Source organism: Equus przewalskii, chromosome 21 (assembly GCF_037783145.1).
Source record: "Equus przewalskii isolate Varuska chromosome 21, EquPr2, whole genome shotgun sequence".
Classification (NCBI taxonomy): Eukaryota; Metazoa; Chordata; class Mammalia; order Perissodactyla; family Equidae; genus Equus; species Equus przewalskii.
Window position 1 is genome coordinate 25,396,279 of NC_091851.1, and position 26,561 is coordinate 25,422,839.

The 26,561-nt window shown below is 38.1% G+C and overlaps 1 protein-coding gene across 6 annotated transcripts in view; it reads right to left on the reverse strand.

Annotated features, from left to right (window-relative positions):
• Positions 1–26,561, reverse strand: part of PIGU (phosphatidylinositol glycan anchor biosynthesis class U) — a 114,811-nt gene that overhangs the window by 50,513 nt on the left and 37,737 nt on the right. For all 6 annotated transcript variants that reach the window (XM_070588122.1, XM_070588123.1, XM_070588121.1 and 3 more), the window contains 4 exons: positions 13,535–13,594; positions 12,597–12,659; positions 6,468–6,577; positions 4,152–4,252 (listed from right to left, as the gene is read on the reverse strand). In XM_070588122.1, coding sequence (XP_070444223.1) covers positions 4,152–4,252; positions 6,468–6,577; positions 12,597–12,659; positions 13,535–13,537 — 277 coding nt within the window. In that variant the 5' untranslated portion in view covers positions 13,538–13,594. The remainder of the gene's footprint in view (positions 1–4,151; positions 4,253–6,467; positions 6,578–12,596; positions 12,660–13,534; positions 13,595–26,561) is intronic.

Consider the following 26,561-nt stretch of genomic DNA (forward strand, 5'->3'; position numbering starts at 1 on the left):
CAAACTATTCAGCAACAATTTAGGGAAATAAGAACTTTCATACAACTTCTTACGGGAGTATAAATTGGTAAAACGCTTAAAGGCAATTTAGCAAAAAATTTCAGTAATCTTAAAGAAGGTGCACACCCAGTGTCACAATAATTCTATTTCTAGGACTTTACTGTAAGAAAATAACTGGGGGCCGGCCCCATGGCCAAGTGGTTAAGTTCACGCACTCCGCTGCAGTGGCCCAGGGTTTCGCTGGTTCGGATCCTGGGTGCGGACATGGCACCACTCATCAGGCCATGGTGAGGCGGTGTCCCACATGCCACAACTAGAAGGACCCACAACTAAAATATACAGCTATGTACTGGGGGGATTTGGGGAGAAAAAGCAGAAAAAATAAAATGAAGATTAGCAACCATTGTTAGCTCAGGTGCCAATCTTTAAAAACAAAAAAAAAAAGAAAAAAGAAAACTGAACATGGGTGCGAAAATTACTGTATATTACAAAATTAATTGTAGTATTATTTTAATAGCTTAAAACTGGAAAATTACCTAAATATTTAACAGTAGAAGTTGGTTAAAGAACTTCTCTACATTCATCCATACAACAGAATAGTATGCAACCATTTAAAATGATAGACTAGGGGCCGGCCTGGTGGCGTAGTGGTTGAGTTCACATGTTCCACTTCAGTGGCCTAGAGCTCACAGGTTCGGATCCCAGGCATGGACCCAGCACCGCTCATCAAGCAACACTGTGGCAGCATCCCACGTAACACAGAGGAAGATTGGTATAGATGTTAGCTCAGCAACAATCTTCCTCAAGCAAAAAGAGGAAGATTGGCAACAGATGTTAGTCCAGGGCCAATCTTCCTCACAAAAAAAAAAATAAATAAAATAAAATGACAAACTAGATGTTTACTGATATATGTGGTAGACTGTATTATTGGCCCCAATTCTCCACCCCTCCCTATGTCTACACCCTTTGCCATGTAACTTTGCAGTACCCTCCCATTGTGGACAGGATGGAAGTCTCCACCCCTGGCCTCAGCCATGTGTTATGTTTTGATCAGTGGGATTCTAGGACATGTGATGCAACCAGAAACTTCAAAAGCGCATGCCTGATTGGGCTTACTCAGAGTTGTACCTCTGCCATCGCTATGAGAAGAACATGGCTAAATTCGTCTCCTGGTCCAGGAGGATGACAGACTTGTGGAAAGGAGCCCACCCTAGATTAGCCAACTCCTGCCAGCCACTGTTGCATGAATGAGCCCCAATAAAACCAACAAGCTGCCTAGCCACCTAGATCAGCTGACTTACATAAGCCAAGTAAATGTTTATTGTTCTTTTAAGCCTCTAAGTTTTGGAGCGGTTTGTTAAATAACATTTTTGTGGCAATAGTTATTGATATAATATTTAAAAGCCTGAAAGAAAAATGGGGGGGGGGCGCAATCTGGAAATACATACCCCAAATGCTAATAAACTTCCAGTTAAAAATGGTAGATTAATCACATGTGTATCATCTCTTCCTCCAAAACCTCACTAAAATGACAATAAAGGAATAAAACTGGTCTTAAACCACAAAGAACAGGACAGGAGATTATAGCAAAATAAATTTTAACACAATAGTAGAAACATAAAGCAGATGGAAGAGGGGTAAATGACTTAGCAATATGGAAGAAATTACAGCTCAATGGCCTCCAGAAAGGAATACCAATAAAAATCAGGCCAACTCACCACAAAGAGCTTCTGAGAAATTTAGCACCTTGAAGGCATCAGGTACTGTGGAAGGTGGGGGTAAGGTACAGAGATGAAAAGCAAGCTACAAGTTTGTATTCAGACCAGTCAGAACCTCAGGTCTCATCTCAACCATGTGCAGCCAGGTGACTACCCCTGGATACCCCATCCTTACAACTTTCTACTCCATCCCCAGAGACTACAGTTTTGAAGAAAATTAAAGAGGCACAGGTCTAGGGGATACTAAGCCCAGTAATGGGCTGAAGAAAAGTGTGAGCTGAAAAGTAATGAGATTAAATAAATGTTAGTGCCTCACTCTTAAATAACAGACAGCCAAGGATCAGCACAAATAAGAGAAAAATCTTCCCATATAAAAGATAGAGCCCAAAACAAACAGGAAAAAAAAGCGGGGGGGAACCAGGAAGATAAAGAGACTATACTTAGAACAGATGGAAACTGAAAAAAAATACTCAGAGTAATAAGAAAGGACATTGTGGTAATAAAATAATAATAGGATGTATCAAAGAAACAACTGGAGACCCAGAAAGAACTTAAAAATATAATATAAAAGTAAAAAATTCAGGGGCCAGCCCAGTGGCACAGCAGTTAAGTGCACACGTTCCGCTGTGGTAGCCTGGGATTCACTGGTTCAGATCCCGGGTGCGGACATGGCACCACTCGGCAAGCCATGCTGTGGTATGCATCCCACATAAAAGGTGGAGGAAGATGGGCATGGATGTTAGCTCAGGACCAGGTTTCCTCGGCAGAAGGAGGAGAATTGGCAGCAGATGTTAGCTCAGGGCTAATCTTCCCCAAAAAAATAAAAATAAAGAAAACAAAAATAAAAAATTCAATGAAAGGGTTGGAAGATAAAAACAATGAAATATTCCAGAAAAAGTAAAAAAGATGGAAAAATAAATAGAAAATAAAATATGCAAATCAGATCAATCAAGAAAGTCCAATATCTAATGTATGTCCCAAACAAGAAGACAGAGAAAAGAGAATTTGAAAAATAGTACAGAAACACTTTCCAGAACTAAAGGACTCTAGTCTCTCTATTAAAAGTGCCTACCAAGTGTCCAGCATAATGAATGAAACAAAGACTCAGGTCAAGACACAGCATCACAAAATTTCAAAACACTGAGGATAAAAAAATCCTAAATCTTTCAGAGAGAAAAATTAGGTTACACATAATGGCATCAAACTGCTCAATAGCAACCAGGATGCTAGCAGACCATGAAGCACTGCCTTCAAAATTTTGAAGAAAATTTTGAAGAAAAAGTTTTTCCAGTCTAGAATTATATACCTTGCCCCAACTATTAATTTGGTGCTAAACGGGAACAAAGACTTTTTTCAGACCTGGAATGACTCATAATACATATCTCATACACATATCTAATGTATGTCCCAAACAAGAAGACAGAGAAAAGAGAATACACTCTTTCTTAGAAAACTACTAAAGTAAGTACTTTAGCAAAACAGAGGAAAGAAATGAATAAAGGAGAGAAGGAACCCAGGAAAGAAGGCATACAACACAGGAGAATTATAAACGGAAGTCCCAGCATGACAGCTTTGCACCAGGCCCAGACAACAACCAGCACAGACTGGGTCAGGAAGGAGGATGCGTGAGGGAGGTCTCCAGAAAAATAATGGAACTGATAGACTATTTGATGAATTTAAGCATTTGTTAAAAACTATTGTTAGGCAACTGACAGATCTACAGCAGAGCAACTGGGGGAAAAATACTGGTTGGTACAAAGCCTAAGAAAAAAACCAAACAAGCAAAATAAAAAAGACAATTATTAACCCTGGGAAAAATAAAAGGTTGTAGAAGAAAGAAAAAGTAATCATAGTTACTACTTTGCCCAGTAGTGAATAATACATACATAGTGTCATAAAATATAGGTACTGACTACTGATTTAATCAAAACCGTGACTTGACTTCTCTAGGAAACTTGGGTAAAGGGAAGTGAAGATATGGGTACAAAAGAGCTAAATCTTTATCTCCCGTAATGGAAATGCAATAGATAATGTTTAAAATTTATAATTCATGAAATAGCAATATGAAGTCTTATTTAGAAATATGGAAATAAATACTAGCAAAAGCCAGAAAGTAGTTCTTTTGGAGAAGTTGAACGAGGGCTGGGAAGACAGAGGCAGAAGGCTGCCATTCTCACTATAAGCCTTTGTTTGTTTGTTTGTTTGTTTGAACTATATTAATAGTGACTCTCTGAGTGGTAGAATTTCAGGATGTTTTAATTAATTTTTTTCTCTTGTCTTAGCTAAATTTCCTATAATAAACATATTACTACTGTAATTTTAAAAAATGTTTTTAAGTGTTACATTGGTTTTTTAAAAAATCTACAGCATAAAGTTTTACAAAACCCTACACAAATCAGGGACTGCGTTTTGTACCTTCCTTTGGGGCCTTACCTTTTATCGTAGTCAAAATGAAGAAAGCAATGAGGGTGTTGTTGATGGCACAGGTAGACTTGGCAACACAAGACAAGACCGTGTAGGGATTTAAGAGATAGCTGGGGAAAAACACACATATTTGTTATTAGTAATCCTGGTCAAAGGACCAGGGAGTCCAGGCCACCACAGTCAGGAAGTTCAAGAGATTTACTAGAAGCATACTCAAGGGAAGCCAACTTCTTAGAAATGAGTTCTCCTAAATAAAAGAGAATGGAGTTGGGTTGAGGCCAATGAGTAAAAGACACTGAACATTCACTGCCTACTCTGTGCTATGCATTTCATGAAAAACCGTCATATTTAATCATCACAGAGATCCTGTAAACTAGCAATAACATGATTCCTGTTCTGCAGATGAGGAAACTGCGACTCACTGGTTAAGGAATTTGCCAAGGTTTCACAAGTTAATAAATACATCCCAAATCAGGCTTTTCTGGCTTTAAAACCAATGTTCTTTCTACTACTAGAGACTTCAAAAATGATGAAAATTCTACCAATTCCCACAGAGTCATATATTTTAAGAATGGCTACAGTTGGCTCTGAAAACCAGGAAAGTGCTTTTTCCTCAATCAGGTTTCTAAACTCTGACAGAGGCTACTCCCATTCGAGAGGTCAGAGTAGCTTAGGTTTAGCCCTTTTGGTAGTCAAGCTGCATCTACCATGCCAGACCCCAAGGACAGAATAAGTACCTGCTGAATTCAGCAAGTTAGCTGCCATAGAACTTCACAGGACATCTTGAACTTCCACTGGGAATGAATGAAGCTGAAACACCTAGTCTTTTCCTCAAGTAGGAAGGAATTGACTGAGAAAATGAATTTGAAATGCTAAGTAGGAAAATCTTATATAGTCATAATGGATTATTATTTGTATTTATTTCTATCCTGCTTCCACAAAAGATGTGAGGCAGCTCAAATGAGAACAGATGAAAAATAACAGCAGAACAAAAAGAGAAATAAAGAATCTAGACCAGGGAAAACATAAATAAAAGGAAAAACTAAAGGCCACAGAAAGAAGACCAAATGGATCTTCCACAGCATTGTTATAATCAGCTTCAAATCTGGCTCTGAGTTTCCTGGCAGACAAAGTGAAAAGGGAAACCAGTTACATAATTCTGATTATCAGATAGGAAGAAATATACCAGTGTCTCAGGGAGAGATTATAATTATTATTCACAAAGAAAGACCTTAAATTCAATACCTCCCAGGGCTGTAAGATTAGCAGTTCTAAAGCCAAAGGCCCAGAAATTGTTGGTGTTTTCTTTTCAGCAATTACAGAAAGGCTTGTTACACAACCCTTTAAAGAAATGGCTGCTGCTATTACAAAACTACCCCCAAGAGACATATGAGTCCATAAGGGATTCATAATGTTGCTAACCCTCTGGTTCTATTATTTCCACCAATATTTCTGAAATACATAGATAGGAACTGATACCTCAAAATTGTTTGGTGAGAGGGGGAAAAAAGCTATTTGTAAATAGCAGGTGTTATTCAAGAAGCAGCTGCATAGCCACCTATCTGGAATACTGAATGGGAGATTCACACACAAAGCAGAGGGTTGAATAAACTGTCCTCATAAGCCTCCTTCTAATTCTGAAGTTCTAAAGTCATGTTTTTCCACAAGGAAACTTGTCTGTCCTGTTTACTGCATATCCCTAGAAATTAGTATATTATTAATATTTAATGACTATGAGTTGACCAAATAATTATTTACATTTACCTATCTGAGGAATACAAACAGGAATAACCTGAAAGAATTAAACTTACTGGCAGCACTGAGTATTCATAGGGAATTTTTTCATAGAGCCTCAACAAGTTTCAATCTCCCATACTGGTCACCTAGCTAGGATGGGTCTGTTTGGCACTTTACTTTAGTTTCTGAACCACAAAGGGGGACTAAATCATACAAAAAACATAGGAGCTGCTTGAAAGAACAGCCACATAAAGATCAGAATTTTATTCAATCCATATATCACAACTGAAGAACTTCTTTTTAGAAACGCTGGTTACAAGTAGGCTGGAGCCCAGATCAGCATCGAGGGAAAAAGCCTTTGTGAAGGGCTGATTGTGCATGTCCCTGTGTGGGGCTTTGTCCCAACAGAAACAGAATGGCTCTGTCTCTTTTGCTGGCCAGAACCCCAGTTGTGCAACAGAACTACAGCAAATACTTGATGACTAAGACTGCAAATCTCCAAAAATACAACAAACAACATGAGAAAGTCTCATCAGATTTTCCTCGCATTCGCTGGCACTGAGCCCTGTTTTGTCAGAGAATACTTACAACAGGGCCACTTTCAGAGGGATGTAACGCATTTCCATAGGGGTTCGGATGAGTTCGGCCACATCTGGGGCATACTGGTCTAGTTCTAGGAGGAGTTTCTGCTTTTTAAACTGGAAAAAAATGACAAAACACATGAAACAAATTACTTCCCATTGCTTTTAGAATGAAGACAAAGTCCTGCCAAGGCCCACGTGGCCAGACCTGGCCTGGCCCCACCTCTCCCAGCTCATCTCACACCCACTCTCCTCACTTCTCACTTTCTGGGTTCGAGCGCTACAAACATGCCGCGTCCCTCCTGCTCCCAGGACTTTGCGTCTAACCTGAAACAACCTCTTCTCTTTCCCTTGTTAACTCCCATATAGTCTTTAGATCTCAGTTACATCATCACTTCCCAGGAAGGCACACTCAGCCCCCACCCCTCCCCTGGGTAAAGTCTCCCCATAATATACATTCTTTCACAGCACTGTCCACAATTACAACTTTTTAACTTATTTATGTGACCAATACTTGTCTTCCTCACTAGACTATGACTTCCATGAGGACAGGGACCATGTTATTTGCTGATACCTGGCACAGTGAGCAAACAATAAATATTTGCTGGATAAGTGGCAAAGTTCTTAGCCATTTTGAAGAGTTATCATCAGGGGCCTAAGGACTCCAAAGTTCAATCAGCAAAGTGAAATATTTTCATGCAAAGTAGAATGATCCCCTGAATGTCATAGTACCCTGGGTTCTCTTCTGAGCTCTCGTTTCAAGCTTTTGACTTCCACAGAGGAAGTGGGCAATGGGCATGATAAGAAGGAAGGGGAGGGCTGGGTATGGCTGGACAGCTGGACAGTTAAGAGGGAGTGAGATGGGGTGGAAAGCTCTTGCCTTCCCCTGATTTGTCCTAACAAGTTCATGGGTGTGTTCCAGAATGAAAAAACGTTAGGCAATCCTATAAGCAAACATGGGTCAGAATATAGATGGGAAAAGCTTCTGAACCCAAAATGGGTAGCCCTGCTTATTTAATGATCAGAGAATCTTATTTAGACAGTATAAAATCAACACTGCGCCCTATTATAAAACAGAGTAATTCGGGGAAACCAAAGTAGCAAGTGCTTAACTATTTGTGTGTGATTAAAGATTTAATGATGAAAAAAGCAGATGACAACAGAACATATAGTGCATTGCACTATTTACATAAAGTTAAAAGCAAGCAAAATAATATTATATGTAATTTAGGGATATTTACAAATGTAGTAAAAGTTAAGGTCATGTGTGGGAATGATAAGCTGGTGAGAGGGGGAATAAGGAGATGAAACTGTCAGAGAGGCAACTATATGTGGAATGTTTTATTTTTTAAGCTGAAATAGGTTCACAGTATGTATTATTCTTTATATATTTTTGCATGTCTTAGGTATTGCAGAATTTTAAAAAAATTTAAATTAAAAAAAAAATTTTTAAAGAACCATCTTTCAGTTTCAAAGAAAATCAAGGAGTCATCACCAGAATACAGGTAACCCCAGATTTCTTGTATAGGTTTAGGTAGAGGCTTAATCAGAAAAGCTGAACAAACTTCAAAAACCTCCCTTTGAGCATCTCTGAGAGTCCAAGTGGTGGGAATTATCATCAGTGAGATTTATGCTGCCATTCACAGCTGGGATTGTTTAACTAAAAGGACAAAGTATAAACTAAGGTGCTTTTATCAGAGAGAAGGGGGCTAGCTCCGCAAACAAAGCACTTAGTGAGGACAGCTGCAGCAGCGGTAGAAGCATGGAGGCCCCACTAGCTAAGGGGTCTGGAGGGTGAGATCCACAAAGAAGGCTGCTAAAAGGAAACAGGGAGTTCATCCCCGAGCAGCCAGAGAGACAGGTGGGAATGCAGACTCAATCCCCAGGCTGGCAGCCAGCCAGCAGGACTACAGTAAGAGACGGAGGCAACTAAAGAGGGATGTGTAGACCCTGGGCAAAGGTGACACTGTGCCAGCAGTGAAAGAAAAGTACTTCCTCATAACCTCAATCTTCCAAAATACTTTAAATCAGAAAGATTTTATGAAAGGAGTGTCTCCAGGAGAGAAGGACAGTCAGGGCAACAATCTTGATTCTCTGCTACCTCTCTTTTTGTCTCCCCTAATCTCACCAGCACAGCTGCCATAATGCCCGGCCTCACAGGCTCAACACTGACTCAGCTCCCCTAAGCATAGGCAAAATCCCTTTAAAAATTCCCACTGCATCCAGTTAGAGACAGGAAAGTGGCTAAAAATCTGAGGAAAATTAAACACACGCAGGCACACATCAAGAAAATATTAGAAGTATAAAAATAAATGAGGTTAAGGAGTACAACTTAAAATCCAAAGACAAGTATTTCTAGATATATTCAGCAGCCTTGACAATGACGAGACTTAAAGCCATCACAGGAGAGCTTAAAAGTGACTTAAAGGGTAATTACTTGGATGTTACCTTTGTGATCGTTAATCAGCTTGTACACAGATGCTTATATGCTTTTCCATGTGTGCTATATTTCAGTAGAAATTTTTGAATTAAAAAAAGTCTCTGGAGTGGAGTTTTCCCTCCCTTTTATCCCCCCCCATGCAGCCCTTTCCTTATCCCTTGCAAGATTTGGTTTTTCAAGGACATAATTCTCCTACTTCAAATAAAGAGCTTTTTCTAATCACTGAAATTGTGTCTACACCCATTTGCATCCTCAAAACCTATGGTGCCAGGGTGAGGGTGGAGGGGGTGAACACTCCCCCACCTCCGCATCTCCAACTGTTAGCCTCAGCACTTGCCAAATTCAGGAGCCTATCCTCCAAATTCATAAACCTCTAATCACATTAAGGGGATACAGGTTTTTATCACTCCCAGTCAAACTACCTGCAGCTTTACAAGACGAATTCTGAATCCAAATAGGAAGCACAAACTCAGATAAGGACAGACTAGACTTGGTTGCTTTTGTCAAGTGAGGTACAGGTAAAATGTCCTGAGAATCAACAGGTCAAAATCAATCAGCATTCATATTCCACAGGCTAAGACCTGGAGAGGAGGTGGGGATGCAGTCTCCTCTCTGCACCATAGTTTTCCAGGATGTATTTGCGTGTAGACGCACTTTCACTACCAGGGATGAAAAGTCTCAAATGCCAGCAAGACTGACATGCTTCCAGACTATATGATATGGGCCCATTCTGACAAAGTGGGAAAGATTCTGAGGAAGATCTGCTGATATTCTGTTTAAATCAATAGTGGTGTATTAGCATCATCAAAATCTGCCATTTAGAAAGAGTTAGTTTTTGACACAGTGTAAATAAAACTCTTATTCTGACCAAGAAACCTTAGGTTCCAATAGGCTGAATTCTGAGGATGGAAAAACAAAACTATGCCAAATTTTAATTCAGTCTTAACAGAATTCAGTGATAACAGAATATTTTGGTATGCTAAAAAACAGAGTATTGACAACAGCTCATTTGGTTTTCTCTCGCTCTTTAAGTCACACAAAGAATAAAACAAAAATCTCTATGTTTCCATATAAACTCAGAAATAACTAAGAAATGAATTAAGATGATTGGTGCTGTAAATTAAAGGTATCTCTCCTATTGACACTGAAGCCTCACTTTGTTAGGAAACTAACTGAAACCTAGCTGCATTACGCCCTCATAAGCTTCCCCCACCATTAACAGTTGTTTTAACTGGAGTATATTTGTGATGTTTTTATGACAGTTGAACAGAAAAAAAAAATTGAGTACACACGAGGTTAGCATCTTTAATCAACTTTCATTAAAACACATTTCAGTTTTAAATCTTGGTCGAGAAGATCTGGCTGCTTGTGTTCTTAACAAAAGCTACCAATCCCCCTTAGATATTCACATATGCCATGTATATATACACACACATATATGTGCACCCCCACACACGCACACACACACATTAGTGGGTACAGACATGGATCTATTTTTTCCTCCAGTGTTTTATATTGAAAAATTTCAAACTACAGAGAAGTTAAAAGAACAATTCAATAAAACACCTAGATCCATCAATTGTTAACATTTTGCCACATTTTCTTTATCTCTACACACATACACAAACATGCACACTTTTCATTCTGAGCCATTTAAAAGTAAGCTGCAGATATCATAAAAATCACCCCAAAATATTTTAGCATACAACTTCAAAGAACAAAGATTGTGGTTTACATATACAATCTATCTTGGAGAAGAAAATAACCAATGCTAATTTATCTCTGAATTCCTTTGTTTATGAATCTCATGCCCAGTTATTTCATCTCTGGCCTTCTAGGGAATCCTGTTAAAGCATTTCACCTCAGCCCCTAAAATTCTCTTTTCTTTTCTCTTTCAGCTTTCTTGAAATATAATTGACATATAACATTGTGTAAGTTGAAAGTGTACAATGTGACGATTTGATATACATATATATTGCAAAATGGTTACCACAATAAGGTTAGTTAATGCATCCATCACCTTACGTAATTATCTTTTGTGCGTGTGTATGGTGAGAGCATTTACGATCTACTCTCTCAGCAACTTTCAAAGACACAATACAATATTATTAACTAGAGTCACTATGCTGTATATTAGATCGCTAGAACTTACTCATCTTAATAATTGGAAGTTTGTACCCTTGACCAACATCTCCCCATTTCCCCCACCCCCGGCCCCCGGCAATAATCAATCTACTCTGTGTTTCTATGAATTTGACTTTTTTAGAGTCCACATATAAGTTAGATCCTGCAGTATTTGTTTCTCTCTATCTGACTTATTTCACTACGCATAATGCCCTCAAGGTTCATCTTGTCACAAATGCTGCATTAGTTTAAGATGTATACTCCCTGGTCTTAGCAATACTAAATCTCTAAAATGTAGTTTTTAATCCTTTAGGGGATGAATCAAGGACTCTTTGAGCACTGATAACAACCATGGACTACTTGGAAAAAATGACATATGCACATACACATACAATTTTCTATACCATTTCAAGTTTTTATAGAACTGTTAAGGCTATAAATGGACCCCAAGCTAGTAACCCTCAGTCTAGATATTTTAAAAATCCTTTGGAGGTCTAAAATTCTAGAATTCACCTTTGTTTGAATTCAGTTTTATTTGTTACTGATGACCAGTGCCACAGAATGGCAGACTGCTATTTCTGGTTCTATTACTTGGTAACAGACGTGAAAATGAACTACAAACAGATAACATGAATAGGATGCAGCCTTCTCTCACCCCAGTCTAAATCCTCTCAGTGGCTCCCAGCCAGTCAAGTAGGACTGCAGCCAATTTTTTAAATAACATGGATAGTACACATGGTTAATCTATTAACTCTCTCAGAACCCAGGAAAATGAGAATGGCCCCACTATACAATTCCCTTTGGCTATTACGTATGGATTAAAACTAAAGTTTACATCAATACTTTCAACAGGCATTTAATACATGCCAAATTTTCCAGAGTGCTCTCTGCAGGGAAACAGAAACTACATTAGGAATCCAATTTTACTTCGGATAGGCATAACACAGTGAGTTAAAAGCTGTATTCTTTTCCCTTTGGAAAGAAAACTAGTGAAAGGAATGGAAGATTTTTAAGGGTGCTCATTAATATAGGTGTAGTTCAATGCCATTTGTTCTAGAAAGCCTGAACTTGCACAGTGAGTGGATATCAAGCTACATAGATTAAGCTGATCTTTTGCGTGTGTGTGTGTGAGGAAGATTGGCCCTGAGCTAACATCTGTTGCCAATCTTCCTCCTTTGTTTTTATTCCCCAAAGCCACAGTACATTGTTGTCTATCCTAGTTGCAAGTTATTCTGGTTCTTCTATGCGGGATGCTGCCATAGCATGGCCTGACAAATGGTGTGTAGGCCTGGGCCCAGGAACCCTGGGCAGCCAAAGCAGAGCACATGAACTTAACCACTTGGCCATGGGGCCAGCCCCTAAGCTGACCTTTCTGTATCTATTAGTAAAGCTGTCTTGCAGGTTTGGGTTTGGCCATTCCAGGGCTGGCTGAACAAGCCAGAAGTTTCACTCCCACTTCTTAGTATTTTAAAACAGTTGGATACTTAAGTCATGACCTTTGATTCTTTGTAACAACAGAGACCAGCAGGCTACCAAATTCCATCAGTTTTGTCCCACCCACTGGCTACTCACCACAACTTTATTGAAGTCCTGAATTGCAAAATACAGGGCAATGGCAGTGAGTGCATCAGTTATCTGTCAAGAGAAAGAGAAACAACAGGAAATGAAATGAACCTAATTAGTGTAGGAGTAATGGAATGCTGCCAGGGCCTGAAGTTTTTGGATGGTGACAGACTATCCAGTACTAAACTCTAACAGTCGGGCAGAACCTCAACCCTCACTTTGACTACCCAAAGATAAAGCCTTTTCAGGGAGGTCTGACTGGAAAACCCTGAGGATTAGGATTCATCTAGATTTACACCAGTTCGTCGTTCCACATCTGTTCTGTAAATTGCAGGTTACTTAAGTTTTCTGTAAAATGGGAATAATACTCACTGCTTTGGAGGCCTGACATATGTCAAGTGCCTCGCACACAGTAAATCCTCAATAAACAGCAGCCATTATAATTATTAAGGAAGGCCTCAGTGGACCTCCTACTTGACCTAGATTATGAACCCTAGATTATGCAAGTGTTTCAAATTACTACGTCCTCAAAACAGCCCTGTCATCTCAATTTTGAAGGTTCTTGCCCCTGAAAGTCTCATCAGGCCCAAGTCCTCTTCACAGAATCTCTTGGCAGAATGCTTAGAAAATTCAGGATGCCCTCTCCACTGGCACCACAATTAAAGTCACTCATAGAATCCTGGAGCTAGAAAATTCAACACTACACAGTCTATACATCAAAACTTAAAAGTATAAGGAACTGGAGCTGCTCAGATGTCAGAGACTACTCCTCACACTTCTATAATGCTATCACAGTTCCATGAATTCAAATTAAAGATAAGTTTTTGCTTTTATAGTCTGAGAAACTCCTGAGCGTCTAAAATAGATTTTATTCTTAAAAACAAAAAGATAAAAGACTGTAACATTAAGAATATATACATATTGATTTTATGTGGGAGGTTACTTACCATAAATACCAATTCCGCATAGTCAATCAGGAAATGAAAGAGGTATATTATTAATGGAGTCTGTGGGAAAAAAGGGAAACAAACAAATTAAGTTAAATCTTATCATTACCAGTTCCCAGATGAGGGATGGAGAGGAGGCTAGTCCGTTAGCAAAAGTCTCTTTCTTTCCTAGAATACCATTCTCTGCTAGTTGGACAGGGTGTGTAGGAGGGAGAATAATTTAGTATCGCTGGATCACTTTGTTTCACTGCACTATCTGCTGAATTAAGTAAACAGAATAAACAAAATCAGATATGCATTAAATATCTGTTGAAGAACCGTTAACGCACTCAAGGTCTGAGATGAATTTTAGTCCTATGACAGACATAATAGTCAAGGGGAACTCCATAGTGGACCAAGATTGCTGAACTCATAAAATAAACTGGGAAATGTTTCCCCTTCTTCTGTTTTCTGAGACATTTTATACGATGAATGTCATTTCTTCCTCAAAGAGTTGGGAAAATTCATTCACTGTGAAGCCCTCTCAGCCTGGGTTTTCTTTGAGAGAAGATTTTTTATTACAGATTCAATTTCTTTCACTATTCAGATTTGCTATTTTTTCTTTGCCAGTTTAGGTAAGTTGTGGTTTTCTAGAAATTTATTCATTTCCTATAAAGTTTCAAATTTTTTAGCACAAATTTGTTTATAATATTTTATTTTTTAGTGTCTGTAGGAACTATAGTGATGTTCCCTTTCATTCCCAATATTGGTAATTTGTACCTTCCCTTTTTTTATCTTGACAAATTTTGCCAGAGATTTCTTAATTTTATTACTCTTTCAAAGAACCAACTTTGAGCTTTGCTGATTATTATACTTTTGTTTTCTTTTTTTTTAAGATTTTACTTTTTTCCCTTTTTCTCCCCAAAGCCCCCCAGTACATAGTTGTATATTCTTCGTTGTGGGTCCTTCTAGTTGTGGCACGTGGGACGCTGCCTCAGCGTGGTTTGATGAGCAGTGCCATGTCCGTGCCCAGGATTCGAACCAAGGAAACACTGGGCCGCCTGCAGCGGAGCGCATGAACCCAACCACTCGGCCACGGGGCCAGCCCCTATACTTTTGTTTTCTATTTCATTAATTTCTGAACTTTACAATACAATATACAATTCTTCTTTCAACCTTTTCTGGGGATAATTGTTTTTTCTTTTTCTAATCATACCTAAATCAGTGATTTTCAGTCTTTCTTCTTTCCAAATATATTCACTTAAGACAATTATTTTTCCTCTGAGTATGGTTTTAGCTGCATCACACAAGTTTTGATATGTTGTTTCTTCAAAATCACTCAGTTCATTTATTTTATTTATTTATTTATTTATTCTGAGGAAGATTAGCCCTGAGCTAACTACTGCCAGTCCTCTTCTTTTTGCTGAGGAAGACTGGCCCTGAGCTAACATCTGTGCCCATCTTCCTCTACTTTCTATGTGGGACGCTACCACAGCATGGCGTGCCAAGCGGTGCCATGTCAGCACCCGCGATCCGAGCTGGTGAACCCCGGGCTGCTGGGAAGTGGAACATGTGAACTTAACCACTGCACCACCAGGCCGGCCCCCATCAGGTTCAAGATATTACATTTCCACTGAGATTTCTTCTTTAATTAAGACTACTTTAAAATGTAGTGTTTAATTTCCAATTATTTGTAAGTTTTCTTTTTATTTTTTCTATTTATTTGTAAATTTTTATTTATTTGTAAGTTTTATTTCTGTAATTTATTTCTAGCTTAACTCTACTGTGGTCATAGAAAATACTCGGTATGATTTCAATCATTTAAAATGTGGGGAGACATGGGGCCGGCCCTATGGCCAAGTGGTTAAGTTCACACACTCTGCTGTGGCGGCCCAGGGTTTCACTGGTTCGGATCCTGTGTGCAGACATGGCAGCACTCATCAGGCCACGCTGAGGCAGCATCCCACATGTCACAACTAGAAGGACCCACAACTAAAAATATACAACTATGTACTGGGGGCCTTTGGGGAGAAAAAGGAAAAATAAAATCTTTAAAAAAATAAAAAACAAAATAAAATGTGTTGAGACTTGCTTTATGGGCCATCATATGGTCAGTTTTGGTAAATGCTCCATGTACACTTAAAAAGAATGTGCATACTACAACAACATGGATGGACCTTGAGGGTATTATGTTGAGTGAAATAAGCCAGACAGAGAAAGACGACCTCTGTATGACTCCACTCATAGGTGGTAGTTAACATATAGACAAAGAGAACTGATCGGTGGTTACCAGGGGAAAGTGGGGGGGTGGGGGGAGGGCACAAAGGGTGAAGTGGTGCACCTACAACATGACTAATAAAAATGTACAACTGTAATTTCACAAGGTTGTTAACTATCATAATCTTAATTTAAAAAAAGAATGTGCATACTAACATTTACGGGTGTAACATTCTATATATGACATTTACATTAAGTATGTTAATGATTTATTCAAATCTATACCCTTATTGATTTTTTGGTCTGTTAGTTGTATCAGTGACTGAAAACGGTTTGTTAAAAACCTCCCTCTATGACTGTGGATTTGTCTCTTTTTCCTTTTAGTTATCTCATTTTGGCTTTATATATTTTAAAGCTATGTAGTTAGATGCATTTATATGTAGAATTACTATATCTTCACAGTTAATTGATGTATTATCATCATAAAATAATCCTCTTTACCTCAAGTAAAATTTGTTACCTTAAAGTCTTCTTTACCTATTGTTAGTATAGCTACACCAGCTTCTTTGGATTAATGTTTGCATGATATATCTTTTCCTATATTTTTTCTTTCTACTTTTTTTGTGTTCTTGTATGTAAGATGTGTTTCTTAAAAGCAACATATAATTATTTTTCTTTAACCCAATCTGACAATTGTTATCTTTTATTTGGATTTTTAGTCTATTTACAGTTAATATAATTACTGACACATTTGTGTTTAAGTTTATGATCTTACTATTTCACTTTACATTTGTCCATTTTCTCTATACTATATTCTCTCCCTTCTTGCTTGATTCTGCATTATTTTTTATTATTCCATTTTCCCCTCTATTAGCTTGTTGGTTATACATTTAGCTACTATTTTTTAGTAATTAACTTACAGATTATGACACACATCTTTGACTTCAGAGTATAATAAAAATGATTACTTTTACCACTTTCTAGACAACATAAGGACCTTTGAGCACTAACTCCATATAGCTACTCCCAGCCTTTTCTGTTATTGTTGTTATAGCTTTAATTATACATATATTTTAAATCCACAAGACATTATCATTATTGTTTTATATAGTCAATATTTATTTAGATTTACCCATTTATTTACCTTTTTCACTGTTATTTATTCCTTCCTATATTCCATGACATTGTGGAGGATCATAATCCTTCTGCCTTTTGTATTTTTTTAAATGCAAGTCTGCTGGCAGCAAATTCAATTTTTATTTGCCTGGAAATGTCTTTATTTTGGCTTCAATTCTGAGAGATATTTTCACTTAGTATAGAATTCTGTGTTGGCAGATGTTTTCTTTCTGGGTTCCGCCATTTTTGTTGAAAAGTTAGTTTCCATCTTACATTTCTTCAAAGATAATTACCCCCTTTTAGCTGTTTTTAATCTATCTTTGGTTTTGAGAAGTTTTCTTATGATGTACGTTTTTCTTTTTTCTTTTTTTTTAAAGCTTTTATTTATTTTTTGCTGAGGAAGATTCTCCTTGAGCTAACATCCATGCCAATCTTCCTCTATTTTTCAGTATGTGGGCCACCAGCACAGCATGTCCGCTAACAGAGCCATATAGGTCTACATCTGGGAAGTGAACCCAGGCCACTGAAGTGGAGCATGCTGAACTTAACCACTAGGCCACCAGGGGTGGCCTCTGTATGTTTTTCTTTGAATTTATCCTGCTTGGGTTTATAGAGTTTCTTGAATTGTAATATTTCATAAATTTTGAAAAAATTTTCAGCCACAAATCTCTTCAAATATTGTTTTTGCCTCATTATGTCTCTTCTCCCATTCTGGAACTCCATGTATATGTATGTTAAACCTTTTTATTGTATCTCATAGATCTCTTAATTTTTTCTATGTTTTCTATCCTTTTCTCTCCAAGCTGCAGTCTGGATATTTTCTACAGACCTATCTTCCAGATCACTAATCCTCTCTTTAGCATTGTGTAGTCTGCTGTTAAACCTGTCTATCTCATTCTTAATTTGTTATTATGTTTTCTAGTTCTAGAATTTATATTTGATTCATTTTTACATATTCCAGTTCCCTGGTGAAATTCTCTATATTGTCACCTATCTTTTTTAACATGTTAATCATTGTTCAGTTTTCTTTTTTTTTGTGCTGAGGAAGATTTGCTCTGAGCTAACATCTGTTGCCAATCTTCCTCTTTTTGTATGTGAGCTGCAGCAACAGGATGACCACTGACAGATGAGTGGCATAGGTCCTTGCTCAGGAATGAAACCCAGGCCACCGAAGTGGAGTGCACTGAACTTAACCACTAGGTCTCCAGGGCTGGTCCTATTCACAGTTTTGGGTTTTTTTTAAAAGATTTTATTTTTCCTTTTTCTCCCCAAAGCCCCCCGGTACATAGTTGTATATTTTCAGTTGTGGGTTTTTCTAGTTGCGGCATGTGGGATGCTGCCTCAGCATGGCCTGATGAGCAGTGCCATGTTCGCGCCCAGGATCTGAACCAGCAAAACCCTGGGTCACCAAACCAGAGAACGCAAACTTAAACACTCGGCCACAGGGCCGGCCCCTATTCACAGTTTGTTTGTTTGTTTTTAAAGATTTTATTTTTTTCCTTTTTCTCCCCAAAGCCCCCCGGTACATAATTGTATATTCTTCGTTGTGGGTCCTTCTAGTTGTGGCATGTGGGACGCTGCCTCAGCATGGTCTGATGAGCAGTGCCGTGTCCGTGCCCAGGATTCGAACCAACGAAACACTGGGCTGCCTGCAGCGGAGCGTGCAAACCCAACCACTCGGCCACGGGGCCAGCCCCCTATTCACAGTTTTTTAAAGTCCAAGTTTGATAACTCCAATGTCTGGATTACCTGTGAATCTGTTTTTATCGGCTTTTTTTTTTTTTCCTGAGGAAGATTTGCCCTGAGCTAACATCTGTTGCCAATCTTCTTCTTTTTGTATGTGAGCCACTGTAACAGCATTACCACTGACAGATGACTGGTATAGGTTCACACCTGGGAACCAAACCCAGGCAACTAAAGTGGAGCACGCTGAACTTAACCACTAGGCCACCAGGGCTGGCCCTTTAGTGCCTATTTTTATCTGTCTTTTATTATGAGTGGTAATTTTTTATTGAATAATGGACATCGTGTATGAAAAATAGTAGAGGTTCTGGATGAAGCTATTTTCTTCCAGAAAGGATTTCTTGAAGCTTCTGGTAAGCAATTAGAACAGAATTGTTTCACTTTAATCTATTAGGGGTTTAGCTAATTAGAAGCTGGATTCAGTCTTTGTTAAGATAGTCTATATGCAATCTACTTTTATTCCTGGAGAGCAGTCTTTCAGAAGACCCAACTAGAAGCCAAGTCCTTTACCAGAGCCCTGCCACCTCAGTTGTCCATGCACTCGAATTTGTATTTCCCCAGCACCATGACACTGCCAATAGCTCTGCTCAGCTCCTTAGCCTCTTACCAGCCAATTTCTGTTCTCTTTCTCTGCCTCTCAGCCTGTGCCACTTACACATTGGTAAATGCATCAAGCAGAAAGCAGCTGAGACTGTTAGCCTCTCTTTCTACACTTTCCTATCTGGGATCTCAGCCCCTCAAGTCCTGGCTATCTTGGTACTTTCCAGTGACATTTTTTGTATTCATCCTGCTTTGCTAGTTGTTCTAGGCAGGAGGGTTGGTCTGTTGTTACAAGCCAGTTCGCCAAGATAGCCAGAAGGAAAGTGCATGACTCGGTTTTAGTGAGCCCATGCTGGTGTCTCAAGAGCACCTCTTCCCAACTCCTAACCACATGCAAAAATGTGTCCTACAATATTGTAAAGGTCATTGACAAGCTTCTTAGTAAGAATAAGCTGGCATGGTAGAAAGAACAAGGTTTTGGGATCAGACTCAGGTTTAAAACTAGGTTCTACCTATGTATCTCTGGGCAAGTTGTTTTGCCCTCTAAACCTTAGTTTCCTCAACTATAAAATAAGAATAGTTACCTATTTCATAGGGTTCTTGGGAGGATTAAGTGATAATAAGCACAAAGTATTTAGCACAGTGCCTAGCACACAGTAAACCTCAATATATTAGCTACCTGAGACCAACTTTTTAACTCTTTTTATAAACAGGGGCATCAGCTTTGCCTTTCAAAGTTCTAAAAGGATTAAATTTGTACAACTATCTAGTAATAGATTCTTTTTTGCATTTATCTTTGTCAGTAAGAAGTAGTAACTTGATATTTATATTACCAATAGCCTGCTTTTTTCAAAGTGTTTTGATGCTTCAGATAGTTTAGAATGGCACTAAATAGGTCTCAGAAATGACAGAACAAACAGTTCTCAAAAAGCCTATCAGTGAATGGGCTGATTTCCATAATGAACTAACATGTACACAGTAGTTAATTGCATATCATGCTATTACAGAACGTTACACACTGAATATAATTTGTCTTTATGCTACGTCTCCATTTGGATGACCACGCCTAGTCAGGGTAGGGTATCTATGGATAAACTCACAATTTTACTACCAGTACTTGGGTAAACACGGAAACAGAAACATCTGTTGAAGGCAGTCATAAAATCTAACCTGTGGTTGCTAAATTCCTCTTTCCTCTCTTGTGCAGAATTTTCTTCTCCACTTTCTCTAAGAACTAGATAATAAAATCTGCTGACGATTAAGAAACAATGCAAAGTAATGATGAACTTTCTCTTCAAAAGAGTTCTTTCATTTGGCTTGACATCATCTTATTTCTTTATATTTTATTACTCAGAGAAACCATATTAAAATATAGGTAGCTCTTGATTTATGAACGCCTAGCTTACAAACAAATTAGCTCATATTCAGGAATGGGGAACAAGAGACTCTTGAGTTTGAAGTCCTTGTCACTGTTTTCAGGGGAAGCAAGTGTTCTTGCCTCTTAATCCAGAGTTCTTAAAGGTTAACAGTCCTAAAGGGGTTATCTTCTACAGGTATAGAAAGTTAACATGCTTTTGGTAGCTAGAAATTACTACCTCATGCCTTTATCCCCCTTTACACACACACACACGTGCACAAGATGAGGAGTGAGAATGTGTTCTAGGCTCCTTCATTGTATCCAGGATGCATTTTCCCAAAGAAACAACATTTTAAACAATGGTGAAGTGATTAGATATGGCTCTTCCATTTATTCATTCAATATATTCTTTCTGCAAGGACTATTTCACATCTTCCCCTCTCCTCAACTTCCAACTTTCCTCCCTGCTTCTCACTTTCAGCCAACAACCGCATTTCTTACCTCACTGAGAAAACAGAAGCAATGAGAATCACCTTTCCCAGTACCTAGCTGACCAACTTTCTCTTATTAACAACAGATGAGCTTCCTTTCTTCCTATCTAAAAGCCAAATCCTCCCCCATCCCACAACTAGAAGGATCTGCAACTAAGATATACAACTATGTACCAGGGCGGGGTTTGGGAAATAAAGCAGAAAAATAAATAAATAAAAATTAAAAAATGAAAAATAAATAAGATAAAATAAAAGACAAATCCTGGGGCCTGCCCAGTGGTGCAGAGGTTAAGTGCGCATGTTCTGCTTCGGCAGCCCAGGGTTCACCCATTTGGATCCCGGGTGGGGACATGGCACCGCTTGGCATGCCATGCTGCGGTAGGTGTCCCAAGTATAAAATAGAGGAAGATGGGCATGGATGTTAGCTCAGGGCCAGTCTTCCTCAGCAAAAAGAGGAGTTAGCTCAGGGCTGATCTTCCTCAAAAAAATAATAATAATAATAATAATAAATAAAGTCCTACATAATCTAGCCCCTACCTTCTTCTCACAGCTTATCTCTATTAGTCACCTCTTTGCTCATTCTGCCTTAGCAACACTGGCCATCTTTCTGCAACTCACAAATGCAAAGCTCATTCCCAAATCAGGGCTATCATATGGATTGCTAGCTTCATTTAGATCTCTTATTCAAATTTCACTTCCTCAGAGTGCCTTCCCTGAACACACGATCTAAAATAGCGACACACACAACTGTCACTCTTTATTCCTTTACCCAGTTTTATTTTTGTACATGTACTTACCACTTAACTAAAGTCTCATTTTTTTAAGCTTCAGCTTTACAGAGGTATAACTGGTATAAGATAAGCTGCACATTTTTGAAGTGTATAATTTGGTCAATTTTGACCTATTATACATCCATGAAACTATCACCACCATGAAGAAAGTGAACATACACACCATTCCCAAAAGTTTATCAATTTTACTGTTCACTCCAAAGAACCAACTTTGTTTCAGTGATTTTCACTATTGTTTTTCTGTTTTTCATTTGTTTCTGCTCAGATTTTTATTTCTTTTATTCTGCTTACTTTGAATTTATCTTTGTTTTCTAGTTTCTTAAGGCAGAAACCAAAGTCATCAATTTGAGACCTTTCTTCTTTTCTTATATAGGCATTCAACACCATAAAGGTCCCCTAAGTGCTGCTTTAGCGACATCCCACATATTTTGATAGGTTATGTTTTCATTTTCACTCAGTTCAAAATACTTTCTAATTTCCCTTCTGATTTCTTCTTTGATCCATGGGTTATTTAGGAATATGTTACTCAGTTTTCAAATATTTGGGGATTTTCCAGATATCTTTCTGGTATCTTTTTTTTTTTTTATTGAGTTGATAGGTTACAAACTTGTAAAATTTCAGTTGTACATTATTGACTGTCAGTTGTGTTGCAGGTGTACCACTCCACCCCCTGTGCCCACCCCCCACCCCACCTTTCCCCTGGTAGCCACCAATCTGTTCTCTCTATCTACATTTTAAATTCCTCATATGAGTGGAGTCATACAGAGATTGTCCTTCTCTAACTGGCTTATTTCACTTAACATAATTCCCTCAAAGTCCATCCATGTTATTGCAAATGGAATGATTTTGTTCTGTTTTACCTACGTCTTCTTTATCCATTCATCTGTTGATGGGCACTTAGGTTGCTTCCATGTCTCGGCTACTGTAAATAATGCTGCAATAAACATTGGGGTGCATAGAACTTTAGGAATTGCTGACTTCAAGCTCTTTGGATAGATACCCAGTAGTGGAATACCTGGGTCATATGGTAGTTCTATTTTTAATTTTCTGAGGAATCTCCATACTGTTTTCCATAGTGGCTGCACCAGTTTGCATTCCCACCAGCAGTGTATGAGTTCCTTTTTCTCCACAACCTCTCCAACATTTGTTGCTATTAGTTTTAGATATTTTTGTCATTCTAATGGGTGTAAGGTGATATCTTAGTGTAGTTTTGATTTGCATTTCCCTGATGATCAGCGATAATGAGCATCTTTTCATGTGCCTATTGGCCATCTGTATATCTTCTTTGGAGAAATGTCTGTTCACATGTCTCCAGACCATTTTTTGATCGGGTTGTTTGATTTTTTGTTGTTGAGTTGTGTGAGTTCTTTATACATTATGGATATTAAGCCTTTGTCAGATATATGACTTGCAAATATTTTTTCCCAGTTAGTGGGTTGTTTTTTTGTTTCAATCCTGTTTTCATTTGCCTTGAAGAAGCTCTTTAGTCTGATGAAGTCCCATTTGTTAATTCTTTCTATTGTTTTCCTTCTCTGAGAAGACATGGTGTCCGAAAAGATCCTTTTAATACTGATGTCAAAGAGTGTACTGCCTACGTTTTCTTCTAGAAGCCTTATGGTTTCAGGTCTCACCTTTAGGTCTTTGATTCATTTTGAATTTATTTTGGTGAATGGTGAGAAAGAATGGTCAATTTTCATTCTTTTACATGTGGCTTTCCAGTTTTCCCAGCACCATTTGTTGAAAAGACTTTCTTTTCTGCATTGTATGCCCTCAGCTCCTTTGTTGAAGATTAGCTGTCCACAGATGTGTGGTTTTATTTCTGGGCTTTCAATTCTGTTCCATTGATCTGTGCACCTGTTTTTGTACCAGTACCATGCTGTTTTGATTACTGTAGCTTTGTAGTATGTTTTGAAGTCAGGGATTGTGATGCCTCCAGCTGTGTTCTTTTTTCTCAGGATTGCTTTAGAAATTCAGGGTCTTGTGTTGCCCCATATGAATTTTAGGATTCTTTGTTCTGATTCTGTAAAGAATGTCATTGAGATTCTGATTGGGATAGCATTGAATCTGTAGATTGCTTTAGGTAGAATGGACATTTTAACTACGTTTATTCTTCCAATCCATGTACATGGAATGTCTTTCCATCTCCTTATGTCATCATCCAATTCTCTGAGAAAGGCCTTGTAATTTTCATTGTATAGGTCCTTCACCGCCTTAGTTAAATTTATCCCGAGGTATTTTATTCTTTTTGTTGTGATTGTGAATGGTATTGTGTTCTTGAGTTCTTTTTCTGTTAGCTCTTTATTAGAATATAGAAATGCTACTGATTTATGCAAATTGATTTTATACCCTGCAACTTTGCTGTAGTTGTTGATTACTTCTAAGAGTTTTCCAATGGATTCTTTGGGGTTTTCTATATATAAGATCATGTCGTCTGCAAACAGCAAGAGTTTCACTTCTTCCCTCCCTATTTGGATTCCTTTTATTCCTTTTGCTTGCCTGATTGCTCTAGTCAGGACCTCCAGTACTATGTTAAATAAGAGTGGTGGTAGAGGGCATCCTTTTCTCGTTCCTGTTTTCAAGGGGATGGCACTCAGTTTTTGCCCATTGAGTATGATGTTGGCTGTGGGTTTGTCATATATGGCCTTTATTATGTTGAGGTAGTCCCCTTCTATGCCCATTTTGTTCAGAGTTTTTATCATAAATGGCTGTTGGATCTTGTCAAATGCTTTCTCTGCATCTATTGAGATGATCATGTGGTTTTTATTCCTCAGTTTGTTGATGTGGTGTATCACGTTGATTGATTTGCGGATGTTGAACCATCCCTGTGTCCCTGGTATGAATCCCACTTGATCATGATGTATGATCCTTTTGATGAGTTGCTGAATTCTGGTTGCCAAAATTTTGTTGAGAATTTTTGCATCTATGTTCATCAGCGATATTGGCCTGCAGTTCTCTTTTTTCATGGTGTCCTTGTCAGGCTTTGGTATCAGCGTGATGTTGGCCTCCTAGAATGTGTTAGGAAGTGTTCCATCCTCCCTAACTTTTTGGAATAGCTTGAAAAGGATAGGTATTAAATCCTCTCTGAAAGTTTGGTAGAATTCCCCAGGAAAGCCATCTGGTCCTGGGGTTTTATTCTTTGGGATGTTTTTGATTGCTGTTTCAATCTCTTTCCTTGTGATTGGTCTGTTCAAATTGTCTGCTTCTTCTTGAGTGAGCTTTGGGAGATTGTAGGAGTCCCAGAATTTATCCATTTCCTCCAGGTTATCCATTTTGTTGGCATATAATTTTTCATAGTATTCTCTTATAATCCATTGTATTTCTGCAGTCTGTTGTTATTTCTTCTCTTTAATTTCTGATTTTGTTTATTTGAGCTTTCTCCCTTTTTTTCTTTGCAAGTCTGGCTAGGGGTTTGTCAATTTTATTTATCTTCTCAAAGAACCAGCTCTTTGTTTCATTGATCCTTTCTACCACCTTTTTCATTTCAAAAGCATTTATTTCTGCTCTGATTTTTATTATTTCTCTCCTTCTGCTGACTTTGGGCTTTGTTTGTTCTTCTTTCTCTAATTCAGTTAGGTGTAGTTTAAGATTGCTTATTTGGGATTTTTCTTGTTTGTTAAGATGTGTCTGTATTGCAATGAATTTTCCTTTTAATACAGCTTTTGCTGTATCCCATATGAGTTGGTATGGCATGTTATCATTTTCATTTGTCTCCAGGTATTTTTTTATTTCTTCTTTAATTTCTTCAATGATCCATTGCTTGTTCAGTAGCGTATTGTTTACTCTCCACATCCTTGTCCCTTTCTCAGCTTTTTTCTTGTAATTAATTTCTAGCCTTATAGCATTATGATCGGAGAAGATGCTTGTTATTATTTCAATTTTTTTAAATTTGTAGAGGTTTGCCTTGTTTCCCAACATATGGTCTATCCTTGAGAATGTTCCATGTGCACTTGAGAAGAATGTGTATTCTGCTGTTTTAGGATGAAGCATTCTATAAATGTCTATTAAGTCCACTTGTTTTAGTTTTTCATTTAGCTCCACTATTTCCTTGTTGATTTTCTGTCTGGATGATCGGTCCATTGATGTGAGTGGGGTGTTGAGGTCCCCTGCTATTATTGTGTTGTTTTTAACATCTTCCTTTAGGTCTGTTAATAGTTGCTTTAGGAACTTTGGTGCTCCTGTGTTGGGTGCATAGATATTTATAAGCATTATTTCTTCTTGAGGAAGTTTCCCTTTGATCATTATATATTGTCCCTCTGTGTCTCTCTTTACCTGCCTTATTTTGAAATCTGTTTTGTCTGAATAAGTATTGCAACAGCTGCTTTCTTTTGCTTGCTATTAGCTTGAAGTATTGTCTTCCACCCCTTCACTCTGAGCCTGTGTTTGTCCTTGGGGCTGAGGTGTGTTTCCTAGAGGCAACAAATTGTTGCATCTTGTTCTTTAATCCATTTTGCTACTCTGTGTCTTTTTATTGGAGAGTTCAATCCGTTTACATTGAGGGTGATTATTGTCTGGTAACAATTTTTTATTTAATTCCACTGTGGTCAGAGAATATATTTTGTATGACTTCAATCCTTTTAAATTTATTGAATCTTGTTTTATGGCCCAGAATACGGTCTATCTTGCAAATGTTCCATGTATATTTGAAAAGCTTATGTGTTTTGCTGTTGTTGGATGAATGTTCTATAAATGTCAATGAGATCAAGGTGGTTGATAGTGTTATTCAAGTCTTCTATATCCTTGTTATTTTCTGTCCACTTGTTCTATCAATCACTGAGAAAGGGATATTGAAATCT